Below are 21,137 nucleotides of genomic sequence, written 5' to 3'. Positions count from 1 at the left end.
ATCTCTTCTCTGGTAGACCCTTTCTGTTAATATCCTCTTTCCCCTCCTGTATCTCCTTTCTAGTTTCATGACGTGTACACACATACACACACACACACACACACATACACACACACACACACACAAACTTAAATATAGGTATCATATATGAAAGAGAACATGTAGCATTTGTCTTTGAGTCTTGCTTATCATTCTTAACATAATGAGCCCCCTTTCTGCCCATGTTCTGAAAATGTTGTTTATTTCTCTCTATGGCTGAATAGAATCCCACTGTGTATACTGCCACATTTTCTTGTCTCCTCTTCTCTTGAGGGCTATCAGGCTGTTCCTGTTTCCTAGCTATTGTTAATAGTAGAGTAAATGGGTAAGGGTGTATGTGTTCTGATCAGGATCATGAATGCCTCTCTGTCCTCACCTTCATGTCTGTCCATCTATCCCTAATCTACACGTGTCTCTGTTCTGCAGAACTATGACTTGTTATTCAATTTTAGTTTTCCATGTTTTCACCTTAGCAAAGTGCTTGGCACCTGTTTATAGTAATCCCTGATTCAAAGTGCTCTGAAATCTGAAGATTTTCGACAAAGTTTCAGATTCTAGAACCTCTTCGATAGCAAAGATTTTGAGATAAGGGATGCTCAACTGGCAGAGCTTATGTAAATATTCCCAAACTGGAAAAAACTAACAATGGAAGACTTTGATCCCAGGCACTTCAGATATAGTTTATTTAATCTGTAATGTCTGCTTTTATTTTGTGAATGAATTTTGATATTATTGAATTCCTTTTTTTTCACATGGAATTATTTTTTTTAAAGATTTATTAATTTATTATGTATACAGAAGAGGGTGCCAGATCTCATTACAGATGGTTGTGAATCACCATGTGGTTGCTGGGAATTGAACTCCGGACCTCTGGAAGAGCAGCCAGTGCTCTTAACCTCTGAGCCGTCTCTCCAGCCCACATGGAATTATTTAGTGTTCACTTTGGAGAGTCTACTTTCCCAATGGCCAAAAGCACCAGTTTTGGTCTCCGTGTAGTTTTCAGCACTAAAGTTCTTTTCATAACTATAAAGAAACTTCTAAATCAAAATTCCTTCAAAGCCTCGAACAACAACATCTATTCCTGGCCTCTTAAGCTTATGAAATACCTGTTGTCACTATTTGTAACAAGGTTTGGTCACAAGGCATCAGGCACCGTGGTTAAATGAATGCTGACTTAGGGAAGTCACCACAGTAATGGTAAAGCATAGGATGGAAGAGCACATCTGTGCAGAAAAACAAGGGCAGCGTGCTCGTTTAGATTAGAAAGCAGTATGAAACGTGCCCTGCCACTCTTGAGGTGAATGCTTTGCTCTCAAACTGGTGACACTGTTTGGGAAGGTTTGCACTAACATAAAGTGTCTAGGGCCCGCATAGACAGAAGAAAGTCCCAGCCTTTGAAGGTTATGCCTGGTCCTCTGTCTCTTTCTCTCTCCTGCTTCCTGTCATCCTCCACCATACGCTTTTGACACTCTGATACCATGCTGAAGCATATGAGGACAGCCACTGCAGACTGAGTCCAGGGATACCAGAAGCCAATAGCGACCAATAAGCTAGGTAAAGCTAGCTTAACATTGAAATGTGGTCACAGATTTGTTAAGTATTTATTAGTGCTTTAAAAATCCCAAACTTTATTTATCTGCTTACTTGTTTGTTTAGGTTTTTTCAGGATACAGTTTCTGTGTGTATCCTTGGATGTCCTGGAACTCAGTCTGTAGACCAGGCTGGCCTTGAACTCACAGAGATCTGCCTGCCTCTGCCTCCCAAGTGCTGGGATTAAAGGCGTGTGGCACCAGCCTAAAATCCCAGTATGATAGTTAAAAAGGTGTTGTGTCTGAATGAAAATGAAATCATTTTTAAAAATTATGTTAGTCAAGCATTTATTCAGGCAAAGTAATATGGGACTGCAATACAAGATGAGCACCTGCAATCTAGAAATTCAGAATCTGAAAATGCAAAACTTCAGTCATAATTCTCAGAAAAGTTTGATTTTGTTAACATTTTAGAATTTGAGGCTCCTATGTTAGGGATGATGGGGGTGGGTAAAGATGCAAATACTCTAAAATATGAAATACTCCAAAATATGAAAGATGTCTAACCCCAAGAATTATATAACTAAGGTTACATAAGCATCAAAGAGGAATTTAGGAATTATAGTAATAAGTAGTATATGAACTATCATTACTTGGAGAGACATAACAGACTAAAATCCAATATAATACTGTGAAGTCTGTGATGGATAAACCTTAAAAAAATTTAAATTTGAAAGTTTTGGAGGCCACATTAGTTATTTTAGCTCTTTGTTTCCATGACTTTTACTTTTGACATTCCTTAACCATCCTGTGTCTTTCCATTCAAGAGTAAGTTTGATAGCCTCCAGACTTTGTGTGTGTGTGTGTGTGTGTGTGTGTGTGTGTGTGTGTGTGTGTGTGAGAGAGAGAAAGAGAGAGAGAGAGAGAGAGAGATTGATTCACACTGTGTTCTCTTAGTTTGATGTCTTCCTTAACCTCTAGGTTTATACTTGCAGCATCATTGAAACTGGTAGTAGGGCCTTTTGTGACAAGCTAATGTGAATCTGTTCTAGTGTTGATGGTTTGACTCTTAGTATTTGCTGTATGTCTTCTAGAATGGTTTAACAAGTTAATTATGTCTATTCTAGGCGTGTCACGGGGTCCCAGCCCAGTCAGCCTTGGAAACCAGGACACCTTGCCTGTGGCAATCGCCCTTACAGAATCCGTCAATGCCTACTTTAAAGGAGCAGATCCTACCAAGTTAGTTCTAAATAGATACATATGTACTTATGTTTGGGAGTGGGCGGGAATTGGGGCATAGTGGTCAATTTTAAGTTACACTTTGATTGTTTGTAGATTAGGAGTTTTTTTGTTTTTTGGTTTTTTTGAGACAGGGTTTCCCTATGTAGCTTTGCACCTGTCCTGGAACTCACTTGGTAGTACAGGCTGGCCTCGAACTCACAGAGGTCTGCCTACCTCTGCCTCCCAAGGGCTGGGATTAAAGGCGTGCACCACCACTGCCCGGCAGGAGTTTCTTTTAAGCATTTGTTGGCTTTATACTGTGTAAGCATTCAGGGGTTCCTGTACACATACACACAGATACTGTAATTAGCAATGAGTGATGGCTGTCCTCCAGTTGATTTATTACTCTTGCCCAAGCTTTTTGACCAATATGGCATACTGATGGTATATCTTTTACAGTTTGTCATTTCCTAAAGCAGTGCTTCTCAACCTTCCTAATGCTGCGGCCCTTAATATAGTTCCTTGTGTTGTGGTGACTCCAGCCATACAATATTTTGTTACTACTTCATAACTGTAACTTTGCTGCTGTTATGAATTGTACTGTAAATATCTGCTATGCAGGAGATCGGATGTGCAACCCCCAAAGGGATCACAACCCATAGGTTGGGAACTACTGTCCTAAAGAGATGTAGACTGGGTGTTTGGGTTCTTGCAGAATTGGGTTAGCATCTTGCTTTTGAGAAAAGTTATATCTGCTTTAAGATTTTATTTTTATGTGTATGTATGTTCTCTGCATGCATGTATGTATGCCATGTGCATGCATGTTACCGACAAAGGCTAGAAGTGGGTGTTAGAGCCCCTGGAACTGGAGTGAGCTTTCTGGTGTGGGTGCTAAGAGCCAAATTTGCATCCACTGTAAGAGCAGCAGACACTATCATCCACCAAGCTATTTCCCAATTCCTCTTCTCTTAAAAAATATTATTCAACATCCATTCATTCACTAAGTACTAGGATTAAAGGCATGTGCCATTATGCTCAGCAAGACTCTGAGTGAGTACTGAGGCTACTTCAGAAAACGGGTCTCCTGACCTTTATTATAGTAAAGAGAACATCAGAGAAGCAAGTAGATTGTGTATTGATATATGTTATTAAAAAGGGAGGTAAGAGGGTGGGAAATTACAGTAGGGGGAAAGTCTTTTGGAGGGTTTAAATAGATATTTGAAAAATACGGTGGCACAAGCCATCTGTATATCTGGGAGACTAACACTCCAGGACAAGGGTGCAGTGGTAGAATCCAGGGTAAAAGCATGCTTGGTGTATTCGGGAAACAGTGGAGTGACACATGGCACTGAATAGGAAAATACGTTTAGTATTAGCAGAGAAGGTAGTAAGCGTTGATGTTCTAAATATATTTGAGAACGGAGAATAGAATGACAAGGTTGAAGTACTCGATAAGTGCTGTTAATGTAGACAAGTTGGTAGCTGTGTACATGATTCTGAAGCTCACTGAGTCAGTGTAGACCTGACATAAAATATTTGGCGTCATTGGTTTGTATGTAATATATAAAGTTGGGGTTTTAAGAAGTAGACAGACAAAGATCAGAAACCGAGTCCTGATTCCCTGTTGAAAACCAGACCAGAATGACCAAGCGTAGGAATTGGAGATCACAAGCAGCAAGCAAAGGGATGACAGAAACTAAAAGTCATTTCCTGAAGGAAGGTATGAGGAATTCCTTATGCTGCCATTGGCAGTAGCAGTATGGAAGTCACGCATGACCTTCAACCATGTAATTGTAGTGATGTGGTAAAGGTGTAAGCCTGCTTGGAGTGCAGGAGCAGACTGCAGACTTAGGCCACGTTTGGAAAAAACAAATACAGAGAACCCTTTGGGTGCTTTACTGAGGGGAAGCTGAGAAATGGAATAGTGGCAGGAACAACAGAGTTTTATTTTAGTTTTTTTTTTTATGTTGACTTAAACATGATAGAGCTGTGTGTGGTAACCCACACTTGTAATTCCAGCACTTGGAAGGGTGGGGCAAGAGGATCAAGAGGTAAGGGTCACCCTCAGTTATTGAGTTCAAGGCCATCTTCACCTATGTGAGAGCCTATCTATTTTTTTTTTTTTTAAAGATGCTAGGGACCAGGGAGATGGCTTACTTGGTAGAGTGCCTGCATCACAAGCATGAGGAATGAGGACTGAATTCAGTTCCCAACATCCACATAAAAAGCTGGGTGTGGAAGTCAGGGGGTGGTGGTGGATCTGACAAGAATTAGGAGGAAGAGTAGAGGGCAAATATGATCAAAATCATTGTATACATCTGTGAGATTCTCAAAGGAATACTAAAAATACTACATTAAAGTAAAAGGCTGAGGGTGCCAGCACACAGCTTTGCGCTCCAGATTTAGTGAGAAAGGCCTAAAAAAATCATGTGGTGAGGGAGCTGGAGACATGGCTCAGATTAAGAGCACCAACTGTTCTTCCAGAGGTCCTGAGCTTAATTCCCAGCAACCACATGGTGGTTCACAACCATCTGTAATGAGATCTGGCGCCCTCTTCTGGCCTGCAGGTGTATATGCACACAGAACACTGTATACAGACTAAATAAATAAATCTTTAAAAAAAAAATCACGTGGTGAGCAATCAAGGAAGAGATCGGATACCAGCCTCTGGTCTCCATACCAACCTGCCCATGCGGACAAGTCTTCCATTGAAACTGGAGGAAAGGCATATGATAGATACAGGTTTGGCAGATTAGGAGTTCAGTAGTGAAGAGTGTGAGCACATTCCTTTCTGATTTTATTTCTTCATTGAAATCATCACCTAGGTATAGGGTGGGGACATATTGCTGGCTGGGGAGGAATGGAAGCTGTGAGGAGAAGGCAGAGGAGAGAGTGACTAGACTAGACTGGGTTCCAGGGCATGCTAAGAGCAGGTGGGAGCTTTGGCCATGCGGTTCTGTTTCTAGTCACTTTCAGCCGTGAGTGTGGGAGGGAGCTGGATTCAGTCAAGACTTGTAAGCAGTTAGCAAAGGCAAAAGCATGTCTCATGAGGAACCTGGAAATCTAAAGATTGGGGATATAAGGGTACGAAGTTTGAAAAATTATTGAAAATGCAGTAGGATGAGGAGGAATGAAGTTGTGCTACTAGGTGGAATGAGTTAGAAACAAAACAGGAGTCTGAGCAGATGAGTGATGGTTGGGAAACATTGTTGAGGGACTGTGGCTGACGTGCGCTGTAAGAGAGAGCATAGGAGAAGGTGAAGAGCTACGTGACTAAGGGTGTTAAAAGGACCATCTGGATGGATACTGGAAATTATGCTAGCAGTAGTGGTGCAGAGATAAGATTAGCGGTGAGTCAGGACCTCAGGATTTCAGGTAAAAGATGATCTGAGGAGACGGGGTCTGAGCAATACCGTGTGAACCAAGAGTTTCTGAGGAAGATGAAGTGAACAAGAAGAGCAGCCATCACCAAGCCCAGGGGTTCAAAGGGCTTAAGAGGAGAAGGTAGCTAACTAGTTAGCGGTGCTGTTACCAGGGAAGCACTGCCCTTACAGGTCTCCCAAGGATGTATACATATATGCTACATAAACTTTTAAAGCCAAGCATACTTTTGAGAAGAGCTTAGAGCATCTTATTTAAGCACTTGCCCATGTCCTCCGATGTCAGGTGTATTGTGAAGATCACTGGAGACGTGACAATATCATTTCCAAGTGGAATTATTAAAGTCTTCACAAGCAACCCCTCTCCGGCTGTGCTGTGCTTCAGGGTGAAAAACATCAGCAGACTGGAGCAAATCCTTCCAAATTCACAGCTCGTGTTCAGGTTTGTGTGTTTTGCTCTTAAGATTAAGATTGGAGTTTCTTTTTCTTTTTTTTTTTTTTTTTGAGCTGAGGATCGAACCTAGGGCCTTGCGCTTGCTAGGCAAGCGCTCTACCACTGAGCTAAATCCCCAACCCTTGGGAGTTTCTTTTTTTTTTTTTTTTTTTGAGTTTCTTTTTAAGAGATGTTTTTCTTTGTGAAGTAATGTTGAGTTTGACGACAGTGCCAGCATTCTGTAAGCAGGTAAGCAGCCTTGTGCCCTTTGCTTCGGTGGGTGCCGGTGTCCTTTCACTGCTGAGTCCCTGTCTTCTCGTCCTGCCCCTCATTCCACCCTCTGGGTCGTTGCTAGCAGTCCTTCCCAGGCCACCAGCTGACCCAGGGAAGGAAGGAAAGGAGAAGTCAAATGAAATAACCATATTTCTTACACACACAGTGATCCATCACAGTGTGATTCCAACACAAAAGATTTTTGGATGAACATGCAAGCTGTTACTGTCTACCTCAAGAAGCTATCAGAACAAAATCCAGCTGCTTCTTATTATAATGTAGATGTATTAAAGTATCAGGTGAGTGTCCTATCACTGTGAAAACCTTAAATTTTATATAAACAAATATAATCTGGCAGAACACTAAATAAATAAATATGTCATGGTCAAACGAGGTCCATTCCAAGAGTGCAAGATTGTTTTGGAATTTGAAAATCTGTTAGTAAGTTAATGATTATTTTAGCCAAAATGATGAAGTGTTTGCCATCTGTTTGTGATTCAACTACTGAATAAATATTAGTACATGCATTTATATTTAGCATGAAAACTCCGGTATAGTCATTCTTCATAAAGAAATGCCAAAACAGTCAGTTAAAGTTCAATATGGCAGACACTCACTGTTTATATTAATAGTACAGAATTTAAGTGTTTCTCTGGATTTGTTAGCACTGCTACATAAGAGAATAAAATAAGAAGTAATAGCCAGATGGTGGTGGCACACACCTTTAATCCCAGTACTTGGGAGGTTGAGACAGGTGGATTTCTGTGAGTTCAAGGCCACCCCGGTCTACAGATCGAGATCCAGGACAGCCAAAGCTACACATAGACACCCTGTCTTGAAAGACAAAAAAAAAAAAAAAAACCACTAAAGTTCTAAGTCCACATGTATCAAGTACTTAATAATAAATGAAACCATAAAAGGGCCTAAAATAGATTATGACCAAATATGTATACATACATACATATGCTTATTGAAACCCAGAAGAGTGGCTGGTGAGGTCTCTGTGGTTAAAAGTACTTTTTGTACAGTCCTCACAACCTGAATTTGATCCTGATGACTCAAGTTCAATCTCTAGAATTCACCGAAATGTGGAATGTGACCTAACCTTTGAGTGCATGTGTATGTGTGTGTGTGTGTTTACACATAAAGTAATAGATTTAAAATCCAGAAGGTATGTCAAAAAAGTAGATTGACATTTGTATATATAGTGCTGGAATGCATAAGACAGACTTAAGGGATCACTCCGCGAAGTTAGGAAGCACAAGGTGGATAACTCTTGGAAGGAAGCATGCTCTACTATAGTAGTATTCCGAACTGGTTAAGAACGTAATGATTGCTCTGTCCAATAGTGAAAGGGGTGTGACCGCTTACTCCTGGGAATACAGATTAATAGCACTTTTTAGAAGGACGTGGTAGTAAATTAATTGGATAGATAAAATGTTTAATTCAAAGTTCTTTCTGAAATAATTATTCAGAAGTTTCATAACAGGCTAAGAAAAGGTACAAAATACATTTCTTGTGTCATTGTTTCCAGACCACCTGAGTATACAGCAGCAGAGGAATACACTGCTTCATCAGTGTGTTATAAAAAAACCATCACAAGCAATGAGATAGAGCCGTGTTTCAAGTTCCTAAAAAGTCTGGGAGGACACGGAGCATGATGCTCACAGCGGGGAGTAAAAACACCAAGGGTGGGCTTGGTTACAGCTCAGTAGGTAGAGCACTTAGTCCTGCGTGTGTTAGGCCTTGAGCGTAATCGCCAGCATGCATGCACATGCGCTAGATAAGTTCTCGACATTTATGTTTGAATTTTTAATAGCGTAATATTAAAATAACTTGTGTTTCTAAAAAACATTTGTAGTCAGTGCTTGCTAATTGCTGGGAATAGGACAAGGAGGTGGTAAACATGGTCAGTAAATAACGTTGTTATGTTAGAGAACAGATGCTGTAGATAGACAAAGGAGATGGCCTCGGGGAGCCTTGAAAAAGGAGCCGAAGAGTTGGCAGGAATATGCCATTCACTGTGTTTAAAGCTAGTAAAGATTGGAAGTTGGGAGTGTGTTAATTGTAGGCTTTGGGAAGCACATCGTGAATCTTTTTCCTCATGGATTATAGCTAAATTCTTTATAATTTCATATGTAATTAATGCAGAATCTTAGAATCCTTTTTTGAAAGGTTTTGGACTTTCATAAATAAATACTTTTTAAAAAAATTACCTAAAGGAATGCTGACTTCTGGGCACTGTGCCTAATCTGTAAAGTCAGGTTTTCTGCAGTTGGATCCAAGGGAACTGCACCATGGCAGTTTGCAGGTAGGCTGTCTGAGGTTCACAGGCCGAGAGTGACCCTAGGGGCCGAGTGCTGCATTCTGTATTCTGCCTAGCAACAGCCACTCCTTGCTGCTTCGTCGTGACTGTGCAGGTCTTTAGGCCTGAGTGTTTGTGTCATGAACGTGCCTTGTTTATTAATCTCAGGCAAAGACAGTTACTTGCTTGATTCTCTTTAAAGGTATCATCAAATGGCATTCAGTCCACTCCTCTAAATCTTGCAACGTACTGGAAGTGTAGTGCCAGCACCACAGATCTGCGAGTGGATTATAAGTACAACCCAGAAGCTATGGTCGCACCTAGTGTGCTTTCCAACATACAGGTGGTGGTGCCCGTGGACGGAGGAGTCACGAACATGCAGTCCCTTCCCCCTGCAGTGTGGTAAACTGCTTTTGCCTTCCAGTTGATTTGTTTGCTTTGTCTCCAGCTGCAACAGTCCTCACCTCTCAAACAGACAATAACTGGGTTCAGTGCTTGCCCATGCAAACCTGACAACCTTATAAGCCTGAGAACTCTAAAGATTCCTGAGAACCTATGTAACGGGCTCTCTGATCCCTACATGTGCCAGTGGCAAGCATATTTCTATACATACATAGAATTTAAAGAACAATAATAACTATTAATAGGATTAAATGTAGCACTTAGTCTGTCTACAGGACTATCTGCTTAGTGTTGAGTAGTTACCGCCATTGCTAACCATCTCTTGTACCCCTTCTTCCTCTGAGCCACATATACACAAATTTGTTTCCTCTGGCCACTGGAAATGAAAGGAATCCTGTAATTTGGTAAACTTTTGTTACTCAAGAAAGCTACAGCATCATATTATATATATGATACATTTTCACTAGGTAATGCCATTTAAAGCCCACACTATAGTTTTGATAATAAAAATACTTGAGGTACATTTATTGAGTATTAGATACTGTAAGAGACTGAATTTGAAGATACTTGTTCTTATTACAGGAATGCAGAACAAATGAAAGCCCTTTGGAAATTATCTGGGATTTCAGAAAAATCAGACAGTGGAGGTAAGGGTGTGCTCTCTCCTTCACTGTGCTGGGATCAGATCCAGGCCCTGGGGGTACCTGCTAGGCAGGTACTGTACCCGTCTGCTGTCCTGGTACTACCTCTATTAACTATGTGTGTGAGTGCACACGGCGTGGCACAGACAGCTTGCATCAGTCAGTTCTCTCCTTTCCACCATGTGGGTCCTGAGGACGAGACTCGGGGTGAGGCATGGTGTAGCAGGAGCCTTTACTTGCTTTTTTTTTGAAGCAGTTTCCTCTTGAAATTTTATGCCTTCAGTTCTAGAACTGACCACTAGGTGGAAGTTAATACTCTATGAAAGAATGTACAAGCTGAGATTCAGAACAGTTTTTACCCTTCTCTTGAATAGGCTTTCTTTGTAAGAAAAATAACTTAAACTTTTATAACTGCAGGATAAATGCTTTTTGTGTTTACATAAGAGAAATGCTTAGTGGTAGAATTTTTTGAAAATGAAACTGTCCCCAGGTAGGTAACTCAAATAATTGCATATGATTGAGCTAATTCTGTTGATGGGAAAAGCAGGTGCTTTCTGTTAAAGCAGGTGCCCCTGTTTTCCCCTCCCCAGTTACATAGAAAATAGCTTTGACACGCTGCTGATCTGCTCCATCTTGCTGAGAAAACCTTTCTGTTCATTCCTGTTGGAGTTCACCAGAGGTCTTTAGTTCTGTGAGGCAGTTTTAAGGAGAAACAAGTTAATTGTCTCCTACTGAGTGTGTCTGTGTTCACCATATGGCTAGTTATCACTCCAATATCTCCTCTGAGTCAGTGTCTTTAAAACTAGTGTACAGTTCCTAAGTCAAGTCCCTAACATGAGATACTCATAATCTTTCTTAGTTAAAAGAGAACTTGTCTTCCTAATTAGCCTCCATTAATTTTTCTTATTGAGCGAATGCTTTAGCTCTTCCAATTTTGTTCAGCTTTTTCTTTTTGTTGGTTTTTTTTGTTTTTGTTTTGTTTTTGTTTTGGTTTTTCGTGACAGGGTTTCTCTGTGTAGCTCTGTGCCTTTCCTGGAACTCACTCTGTAACACAGGCTGGCCTCGAACTCACAGATAATCTACCTGCCTCTGCCTCCCAAGTGCTGGGATTAAAGGCCACCACCACCCAGTAGCTTTTTCTTTTTGAATATTTTGAGCATATCAGTGGGGTTTCTCCTCTAGTATTTCTACATAAAGGCCTATCAGCAAATCTAGATGGTCTGTTCTTATATATCTGCTGTACAGGGTCAGATTTATACTAGAGAGCCACACTTGAGGCAAGGTGACCAAGCTGGCCTCTAGTTAGTTTTTGTTGTTTAGTACTTACAGTTAGCATTTTCAGTCTTTTCTCCTAGCCATAATTTTTATGAACCACACTGAAATTTCTAACTTAAACTGGAAGTAAATTAGACATCCTATGTATTAGGCTTACAGCCAGCTAGTAAGGAAGACAGAATATCTTGTTCCCTATTTAATAAGACATACAATAATTGGAAATATACCAAAAAAGGAATTTGTTCTTTCAAAAACAAGATTCACATTTTCTTTTCTTTCTTTCTTTTTTTTTTTTTCCTTTTTCCGGAGCTGAGGACCGAACCCAGGGCCTTGCACTTGCTAGGCAAGAGCTCTACCACTGAGCTAAATCCCCAACCCCAAGATTCACATTTCCTATCACATATTTAGTACTTTCCTTCTGTTACTCAGCTATGAAAGTGCTGTTCTATGTGAGGAAATGGGAAAATTTTATGAATGTGGTTTTGATGTGGTCAGTCAGACCTTTACAAAGAAATACCCAGACTCAAATGCTGTAAAATAGAAACCTGTTTTCTAGCTCAGTACCTGGACAAGAGATAGGAACAGTTGTGTAGCTTAAGGGCTGGTGGTGACTGCTGCTCACGGGGCCTGCATGGCACTTTCACAGAGCGAGTTGCTGAGCAGGAGTGTAGCTTTCAGGACTGTGGACATGAGTTCAGAGCTAGGCAGCAGTTCTCCACTCTGGTCCATCATGCTAGCATAGGACAGACCACTTACTACATCTTGTTCCGTACTTCTCTGTAGTGTTAAACTTCTATACAGGGGGATTCAAATGTCTTCTTGACGCTACTGACAAAGTCTGTCCACATCCCCTGACACAGTGGTTCTCCGCTTTCCTAATGCCACAACCCCTTAATACACTTAGTTCCTCATGCTGTGCTAACTTCCAACCATAAAATTATTTTTGTTGCTACTTCATAACTAATTTTGCTAGTGTTATGAATTGTAATATAAATATCTGATATGCAGGATGTCCGATATGCAACTCCTGTGAAAGAGTCATTTGACCCCCAAAAGGGTCTCAACCTACAGGTTTGAGAACCACTGCCCTAACCCGAAACCCAGGTTAAATTAGGTTAGAAATCCTTGTAGACTTCTCCTTTCTTTCCTTTTAAATATTGTGTTCTTGGCTTATGCATTGGCTCTCCCACGGCTCCCCTCTTCTGTCACCCAGAGCCCTAGTAAGCTGTCTTACTGTCTTGCGAGTGGTCTCCTTACTTGGCGTCTTGCCCTTCTCCTGGGGCACTGATCTGAGGTAGTCTTGCCTGTCTTCTCTTGGGTGTTTCCCTGTGGTTGAGTCATAAACTTCTTACTGTGGCCTGGGCCTTGCCGCTCCTCTAGTCTCATCTGCTGCTGTCCTCCACTTGCGCCCTGTTCTCCAGACTCTGTGGTATGGATGCAGTTCTCTTCAGCCTGCTAACTCTCACGGGTCTTCTGTCTAAAATATGTCTATGACTGTGAGCAGCAGTGCGTGTTTTCAGATTCCTTAGCGTCACCCATGCCTGCCTTCTGCCGCGGTCAGACAGGGATATGTTTGTTGCATAAGGGATTATAGCTGGAAGAAAGGACTTGTCAATGTCTACGGGGTGCTGCAGCTAGCCAGTTAGCTCAGTTGGCTAAATATGATGTTAATGAGACAAGTGAAAAATAGCAAGGCTGATGCCCTCCTCCAGCTGCCTTTTCTCCTTATCGCTGTGGACTGCAGGGTCTGGCACTCAGCACTCACTTCTCTTGACTTTGTCTTGTTGTCCCTCGTCCCCCATCCCTTGTGTCATGCCCCCCATGCTCCCTGTGTGCTGCTCTCCATTCTTTACCTCATCTTTGTTAACACGTGCATATCACAGGCATCTGTCTAAGCAGAGTACATCTCTGAACATTACGGTTAAGTAAAAGAAAACAGTAGATTGAGATTACTTAGTAGAAATTCAGGCTTACCAAATAGAGTTTGATTTGAAAACAGGACAGTGGTTTGTTTACTATGTGCATCTCATGAATTTATCATTGACTGAGGTAGTTTAGCTTAGATCAGCAGTTTTCAACCTGTGGGTTGCAGTGGCCCTTTCCCAGATATTTACATTGCAATTTGTAACAGTAGGAAAATTATAGCTATGAAGTAGCAATGAAAATAATTTTATGCTTGGGCCTTACCACAACGTGAGGAACTATATGAAAGGCTCGTAGCATTACGAAGGTTCAGAAGCACTGGCTTACTTGCTCATTTACTTTTATTTCATGGGCAGTATATTTTACCTTTGATAAGGCTTTTATTCTTTTCTTTGCAGGTTCTGGATCCCTCAGAGCAAAATTTGATCTTTCAGAAGGACCCAGCAAACCCACAACACTTGCAGTACAATTCCTTAGCGAGGGAAATACCCTCTCAGGAGTAGATATTGAGCTTGTTGGCACTGGCTATAGACTTTCCTTAGTAAAGAAGCGTTTTGCCACTGGTAAGTTGGGATGTTTTGAACTCTCTAGTGTATGTGGGAAACACTTATTCTAGGAGTTTATAATTTAAAAGCATGGATTTTTTTTTGCCCCTTGATACAAAAGCTATCTTGGTAGTTACCATGATCAGCACAGTGAGCTATGTAATATGATTCTGATGCACTGTAAACAGCAGGTGGAGACTAGAGTTGTGTGTCTGTAACCACAAAGAGCATGTGGTCATTTAGAGTATTGGAAACAAAGGTCTGCTTGGTGTTTTTCAGGACGATACTTGGCGGATTGCTGATGGACCTAGGAAGCAGTTTTCTGCAGGGAACAGTGCGAACCTGCCACTGCAGCATCACCTGTCTTTCCAAACACTATTCTTACCTGTGTGATGTCTTTCAAACTTGGTCTTTGAAAGCTGACTACACATGTTCAATTGCACTTTCAAAGTGAGTCATTGAAAGAGAGCACTGAAATGACCTTGTACACAGTGAGGATCCAATGCAATATTCAGGAAGCACATGTATTCAAATTGTCACTAACATGAAGTTTATGATCTTCAGTGTCTGTGTTTTTAAAAGGTTAGAATGTAGTAACAAACCTAAAATTTCAGGAGAGCAAGCACAAAATTATTTAGCTTTCCGTAAGTATTTAGACTCAGAGATAGCTTTGAAGTTCCATAAGTTTGATGTGAATGAATATAAACAGAACATAAATTTTAAGTTTTGAATGTTAACTCAGAGCTCAATCTAATTGAGGTATGTGCCATAAGGTAATCAGACCAGAGTCCAAGTTGTATGCAAAAAAAACCCTATAATCTGATTCTCATAAGCATATTAATAAAGTGTAAATGGTGTTTTATATGATTTTTAAAAAATTCTCAAGTGCAATGTGTTTTAAAATAAGCTTGCAAAGGACAGCAGAAAAACCTACTTCTGCAGTTAATTAACTTTATAGAAGTTGTGATTGTTTTGATGAATTAATGCTGTAGATTTAATTTATTTTTATATGGATTACATAATGTGTGCCTTTAAAAACAATAACAAAGCCCAGAAATGTGCCTCTAGTTTGTGTTAATTAATGTGCCTCACTTTTTTCTCGCTCTGGATCCTGTATTCAGAATCCTACAGTGGTCAAGCATAGTTAAAAGATATTTGCAGTTTTTAAAATACCTTTGGGCTGTAATTGGGAAGAAAACTCAAAATAACCAAAAGATAATTTATACTTAAAAATCCTGGCTCGTGTCTTTAATGATACACTATAGCCATTAGAAAAACAAATAAGCCTAATGGAATATGTTTACTGGGAATAAAAATGACCTTCTGATATTCAACATTGACCTCCTAAGTATGTGACGTGGACAAGTGCCGAAACTATGGTGGTAATTGGTAACTGGTATTTTAACTTTAATGTAGCATTTCCCTTGACCATATTTATCAAGGAAAATTTACACACTTAGTTACTATTGTGTTGTGAATGTAAGTTTTCTAGCATTCGATGAATAATTTTTAAAAGATTCATTTTGACAATGAGAGAAGTACTGTCGTTTGTTTTCATTTTAATAATTAGAAAATTGTCAAATTCCCATATGGTAAGAATAGGTAAATTATTTGAAGTAAAGGATTGGGTTTCTTAACATGAACTGCTCATACTGAGTATTAACTTTATAACAAATTCTGATCAACAAAAGAAATAATATGTTTTAGACAAAGTTTCATAATTTACAAGTGGGAATTTATGATAAATACCAATGTCTTTCATTTTTCATAGAAGTGATAGCTTGTATTATATCTGATAATTTATATAAACCACTAATTTTGTTAAGCTTTACAGAAAATAAAACCCCTATTACTAGACATTAAAATAACATCTTTCTATACTAACACAGCAGAAAATCTACTCTTTGTAATACAAAGTGAGCATTTTTATATATTCAGTGTTATTCCAGTTCTAAATTTAGGTTTGACTTAAGCAAACATAAGGAAGGCAATTGTTTGAAATGTTAGTCTTTACTAACTAGCAAAATCAGAATTTCTAACTCTTATGTTCTTTAAAATGCCAGTTACAATTACCCTTACTAAAATTTTGACTACATTTGCTTTTATTGGGCAGTTAATGCTTTACTGTTTGAATTCTGACACTGCTATATTCACAATGTCTGTTTTTAATCAAGTAGTACCTTAAGATGTTGACGTGAGTGGAATGGTAGTGGAATGGTTAACCTTGTGCACTTTCTCCCCATAGCCTGCAGACCTAGTGTTGACATGCACATTTGTATTGGGTACAGGTTACAGTTCTGAAGCCATATGAGTTAATAGTCTTTTTTTTTTTTTTTTCCATTTAAAAAGTCACTAATGTTGTTTTTAAAAAGCCCAGTAGATTTCAGTGAGAGACTATCTAGCAAGCTGGTTCTTGCTTGTGTACAGTGATAACTTTGTAGCTGCTTCTTTAACCAGGAATTTGTAAACACAGAACTCTTAACAAGTGTGAGCTTTTAAGGAGTGTTATTTACTACTTTGGGTTGTAATTAGAGCACATCTATCTTGCAAAATTTTGTAAATATTTTTGATTTTTTTCATAAACTGTAAATTTTACATAAAAGTTGTATCCCTAATAAACATGTAATATATAATTTAGCAGTTGACTTTATGTGTCTTTGTGTCCCTATTAATAGATATGTTATAGATAGGACAGTCGACCTGAGGAAGGAATGGGCAGCTGACTTTGAACTGTATTAGAATTGTTTTCCTTTTGTGGTAGTAGGGGTTGAACCCAGGACCTGGTGGATCCTAGGCAATCACCCTACACTGAGCTGGAGCCCCAGCAGATTTGGAGCTTTAGCTCACATTTGTGCTAGCATACAGATTGAACTACTGAAGATGTATTATTGGTCATAAAAGAAACTTGGTTTGGTGTGTGTCTCTGAATATCAAACATATTTAACACTGAATTATTTTAACACATTTATATATTGAAATTGATTATGAATTTTAGTTAAGACTTTTCTTCTTGACTAGTTTTGTAGGAATAGTTGTATATAATTTAAAGTCATGATGAGGCCTGAGAGGTGACTCAGCTGGGAAAGGTGCTTGTCACCAAGCCTAATGACCTGAGTTCAGTCCCCCAGACCCACACAGTGAAAGGAGAAACTGACTCCCTCAGGTCATCCTCTGACCTCCATACACACACAGTAAGACAGCAAGTAAATAAATGTAATTTTAAAAAATCATAATGTCAGAAGTTAGGGACATCAAGTCTGAAAAACAAAACCAAAAAACCCAAACTAGTGGATTTAGGAAGGAACAAAAGGATAAAATGAGAAAAGAAAAAAAATTGCATTAAATAGTGACAGTTTTGTCAAATATGTCATAGAAAACACTTGTATAATTATTTAGGTTTGGTTGGGAAGCCTCTTAGCATTCACACCACCCACACCCTCTACTAGACAGGTCCGAGAGTCGTACACCCTACGTTCTGAGGCAGAGCACAGTACCGACTGGCTCATCCCACAGTCCTAAGTAGAGGGAATATCTTTGCTCCTACAATAATTGAGAAACTCGGGCCCCTTCCATTTCATGGTTCTGCTAAGAGTCTTCATTTGGCCAGCAGATGGAGAAAAAGCAAAGTTCATTAGGTTTTTATGGGTTAGGCCTAGACATGGAATCATCCGTCCCGCCCATGGTCCATAAGCTAGACTTTGATCTTACAGCCTCAGTTGACTACGGGAGAAGATAAGAAATGAAATATCCCTGTATGCCCACAAGGAGACAATCACCAAACTAGGTTCACATAAACGGTCCTCTGCTTACCATGTCCCTTCTCCATTTTGTTAATTTTCCTGACCCTTCCCCAAACATGCATTTGAGAGAGTCTGTGGCATTCCATAAATTCTTGCTATATATTGATAGTCTGTCCTTGTTTTTAATATACTTGATTTTTTCCTATACTCCCTCTTTTTAAATTACATTTATTATTTGTGTGTGTGGTGGTCAGAAGACAACTTGGAGTCAGTTGTCTTATCCCTTCCTATGGGTCCCAGTGATAAACTTGGGGTGTCAGGCTTGACTTTTCTTAACCGAGCCATCTCACTAGCCCCTGCATTCATCCTTCTAGTGACTGTCCTACATGCTCATTTTTGATAACTCAGAAATGATTGTTTATCTTTGGTCTTCAGTTTTATCTTTTGGAAATAAGGGCTGACAAAATGGCCGAGGATGTAAAAGCCTGATGATCATGCTTCAATCCCCAGATCCCACAGTAGAGGAGAGGACCAACTTCCAGAAGTTGTCCTGACTTCCATATGCACATGTCCTGTCTGTCTGTCTGTCTGTCTCTTTCTCTGTCTCTCACACACACACACACACACACACACACACACACACACACACACACACACACAAATTGAAAAATGTTTTAAACACGTAAGAAAAGTTTAAAGTAGGGAAATAATTTGCTCATTTCCTATGGTCTGCAAGTTATCTGGTGTTGGCACTGGCCAGTAGAAAACTTTGGGCCTTCTCCTGGCAGCTGCAGGGGTGGCCACAGATCCAGGAGGAGCATGCTTCCACCACCAGCCGTTTGGTCATGTCTGTCTTTTCTGCTGAGAGAGTAAAAGTTTTTCTGGAAGCTCCTGCACCTCTTTGCTCATATCCAGTTGGTCATATTGTGTATGAGACAGAGAAGGGAAGAAATCTTCATATAAGATGGGGGAGGGGAAGGGGTGGCAATGGAAAGGAAATCATTGTCAGCCACAGGTGTATTATGCAGGTGGTAATCCTAGCCCTGACGCCAACCCTAATCCTGACAATCAAACCTTTGCTCCCATCCCAATCAGCTTGTTTCTTTCTTTCTTTTCTTGGTTTTTTGAGACAGGGTTTCTCTGTATAGCTTTGTGTCTTTCCTGGAACTCACTCAGTAGCCCAGGCTGGCCTCGAACTCACAGAGATCCACCTGCCTCTGCCTCCTGAGTGCTGGGATTAAAGGTGTGCACCACCAACGCCCGGCTTCAACTTGTTTCTTTTGAGAAAGGATCTCACTGTATATCTCTGGCTGGCCTGGAATTTAATACATAGACCAAGGTGGCCTCAAGCTCAGAGATCTGCCTTCCTCTACCTCCTAAATGCGGGAATTAATGGTGTGAACAGCCACACCTGGCCCCAGTCAGCATTGTAATCTGTTCTTAACAATGTAAAGTTACAAATGAGCAAGATCAACTTGAAAGTAAACATCTACTGTTTTATTTTTAGGGTAGTAAATTCCTATGACCATTCTACATAGTAATTTGAATCCAGTACCTTTTCCCCCTCAATATATGTATCATTTAGTAATCACTGGGGATTTTTCCCTAGGAAAATATGATTAAACAAATAAATGCACACAAAAGATATTTACTGCAATATTGTTCCTAGTATGACAAAATTAGAAGGATTAGCCAAAAAAAAAAAAAAAGATAATTCCCATGTAGTAAAATGCTTTACAGCTACTAAAAATACTGAAGAGACTATTGGGCCTGGTGGTGAATGCCTTTCATCTCAGAACTCGGGGCAAAGGCGAGTGGATCTTTGTGTGTTTGTCTTTTCTATATAGCAAGCTCCAGGCCAGCCAAGGCTACAGAGTGAGTCAAAAAACAAAAACAAGCCAGGCAGTGGTGGTGTACGCTTTTAATCCCAGCACTTGGGAGGCAGAGGCAGGTGGATCTTTGTGAGTTCAAGGCCAGCCTGATCTACAGAGCGAGATCCAGGAAAGGCTCAAAGCTACACAGAGAAACTCTGTCTCGAAACAAACAAAATCCAAAACAAAACAAAACTTGAAGATATCTTCATCACTGTTCTTTTGCTGTGGAGAGACCTCATAATCATGGTATCTCTTATAAAAGAAAGCATGTAATTGAGGCTGCGTTACTGTTTCAGAGGTTTAGTCCAGTATCATTATGGCAGCACCCTGGCAGACATGGTACTGGAGAAGTATATGAGAATTCTATATCCAAATCCAAAGGTAGCAGGAAGAAGAGAAAGGCACTACAGTGTTTTGGCTTGTGCTTTGGAAACCTCAAAGCCCACCCCCAGTGACACACTTCCTCCAACAAGGCCACACTTAGTCCTTTTCAAGTAGTGCCACTCCCTGATGACTAAGCATTCAAATATGTGTTCCTGTGGAGGCCATCCTTAAACCACCACATTCCATTCCCTGGCCCCTATAGACTTGTAGCCATATAATGCAAAAAAAGCATTCAGTTCAACTTCGAAAGTCCCCATAATCTGTTTTAGTCACAACACACAGTCTCTCCTGAGACTCATGGCAATCTCTTGACTGTAACCCTCAGTAAGATCGAAATAAAAAAGCAGATCACATACTTCAACATACAGTGGCACTGAACATACATTGCCATTCCAAAAGGGAGGAATGGGGGCACAGTGAGGAAACACTGGACCAAAGCAAGACCAAAAACCAGCAGGGAAAACTCCACATTCTGCATTTCCATGTGCAAGGTCAAAGTAGTCCTCAGATCTCCAGCTCCTTTCAAGCTTTGTTGACTGCAACACACTTCTCACGGGCTGGTTCCACACCCGGGCTGGTTCCACACCCAGGCTGCAGCTTCCTTTGGCAGGTACCCTTGTTAGGATTCTACCAGCATGCATGATTGCACATGCGCAGTTCAGGAGTTAAGCAAAGGGTCTTGCGTCTTAAGTCATTAGTTGTACGCCTTAAAGAGCCATGATTCAGACCCCACCCTCTCTCTCTGTTCTCCCTCCCCCCACCCATCTTCCCTCTCTCTGCCCGTACTTTCCTCCCCAGGCCTGGTTCACTTGTCTCCCCCAACCCCCTCCTAATAAAGCTCTCTGCTACCAGGTAACGTGGCTGTGGCTCGTGGCCTTTTCTTGCAGTAACCAGAGCCACATCTCATTCATTTCAACCCTCCTCTGGCATCTCCAACATTTTGGGGCCTCCAACACAATCCAGGCTTACCTTCACAGGTCCACACAATGGTCTCTCTGGGCTTCCATGCGAGGGCATCCCTGGTAGACTCCTGACCTCAGCAGCTTTTCTTCAAGGCAGATTTCACAACCACTTTCTTGTATCTTTGACTCTAAAGCCAGAACCATGAAGCCAAAGCTGCCAAGTTCTGCTGCTTCCTGGGGTCGGAACTTGGAACACTGGACTTAGTGCCAT

General features: G+C 40.5%; 1 protein-coding gene across 1 annotated transcript in view; it reads left to right on the top strand.

Annotated features, from left to right (window-relative positions):
- The window catches only part of Fcho2 (FCH and mu domain containing endocytic adaptor 2), a 101,538-nt gene extending 84,927 nt beyond the window's left edge, over positions 1 to 16,611 (top strand). The window contains 7 exon segments of the mRNA XM_036206989.1: positions 2,696 to 2,807; positions 6,456 to 6,611; positions 7,042 to 7,174; positions 9,383 to 9,582; positions 10,165 to 10,229; positions 13,820 to 13,984; positions 14,246 to 16,611. Of these exon segments, the coding sequence (XP_036062882.1) occupies positions 2,696 to 2,807; positions 6,456 to 6,611; positions 7,042 to 7,174; positions 9,383 to 9,582; positions 10,165 to 10,229; positions 13,820 to 13,984; positions 14,246 to 14,268 (854 nt within the window). The 3' untranslated portion in view covers positions 14,269 to 16,611.
- The last annotated feature ends 4,526 nt before the right edge of the window (positions 16,612 to 21,137 follow it).

This window comes from Onychomys torridus, chromosome 15 (genome assembly GCF_903995425.1).
Source record: "Onychomys torridus chromosome 15, mOncTor1.1, whole genome shotgun sequence".
NCBI lineage: Eukaryota > Metazoa > Chordata > Mammalia > Rodentia > Cricetidae > Onychomys > Onychomys torridus.
Note: the sequence above shows the minus strand (reverse complement) of the source record. Positions and strands in the feature narration are given on the sequence as shown.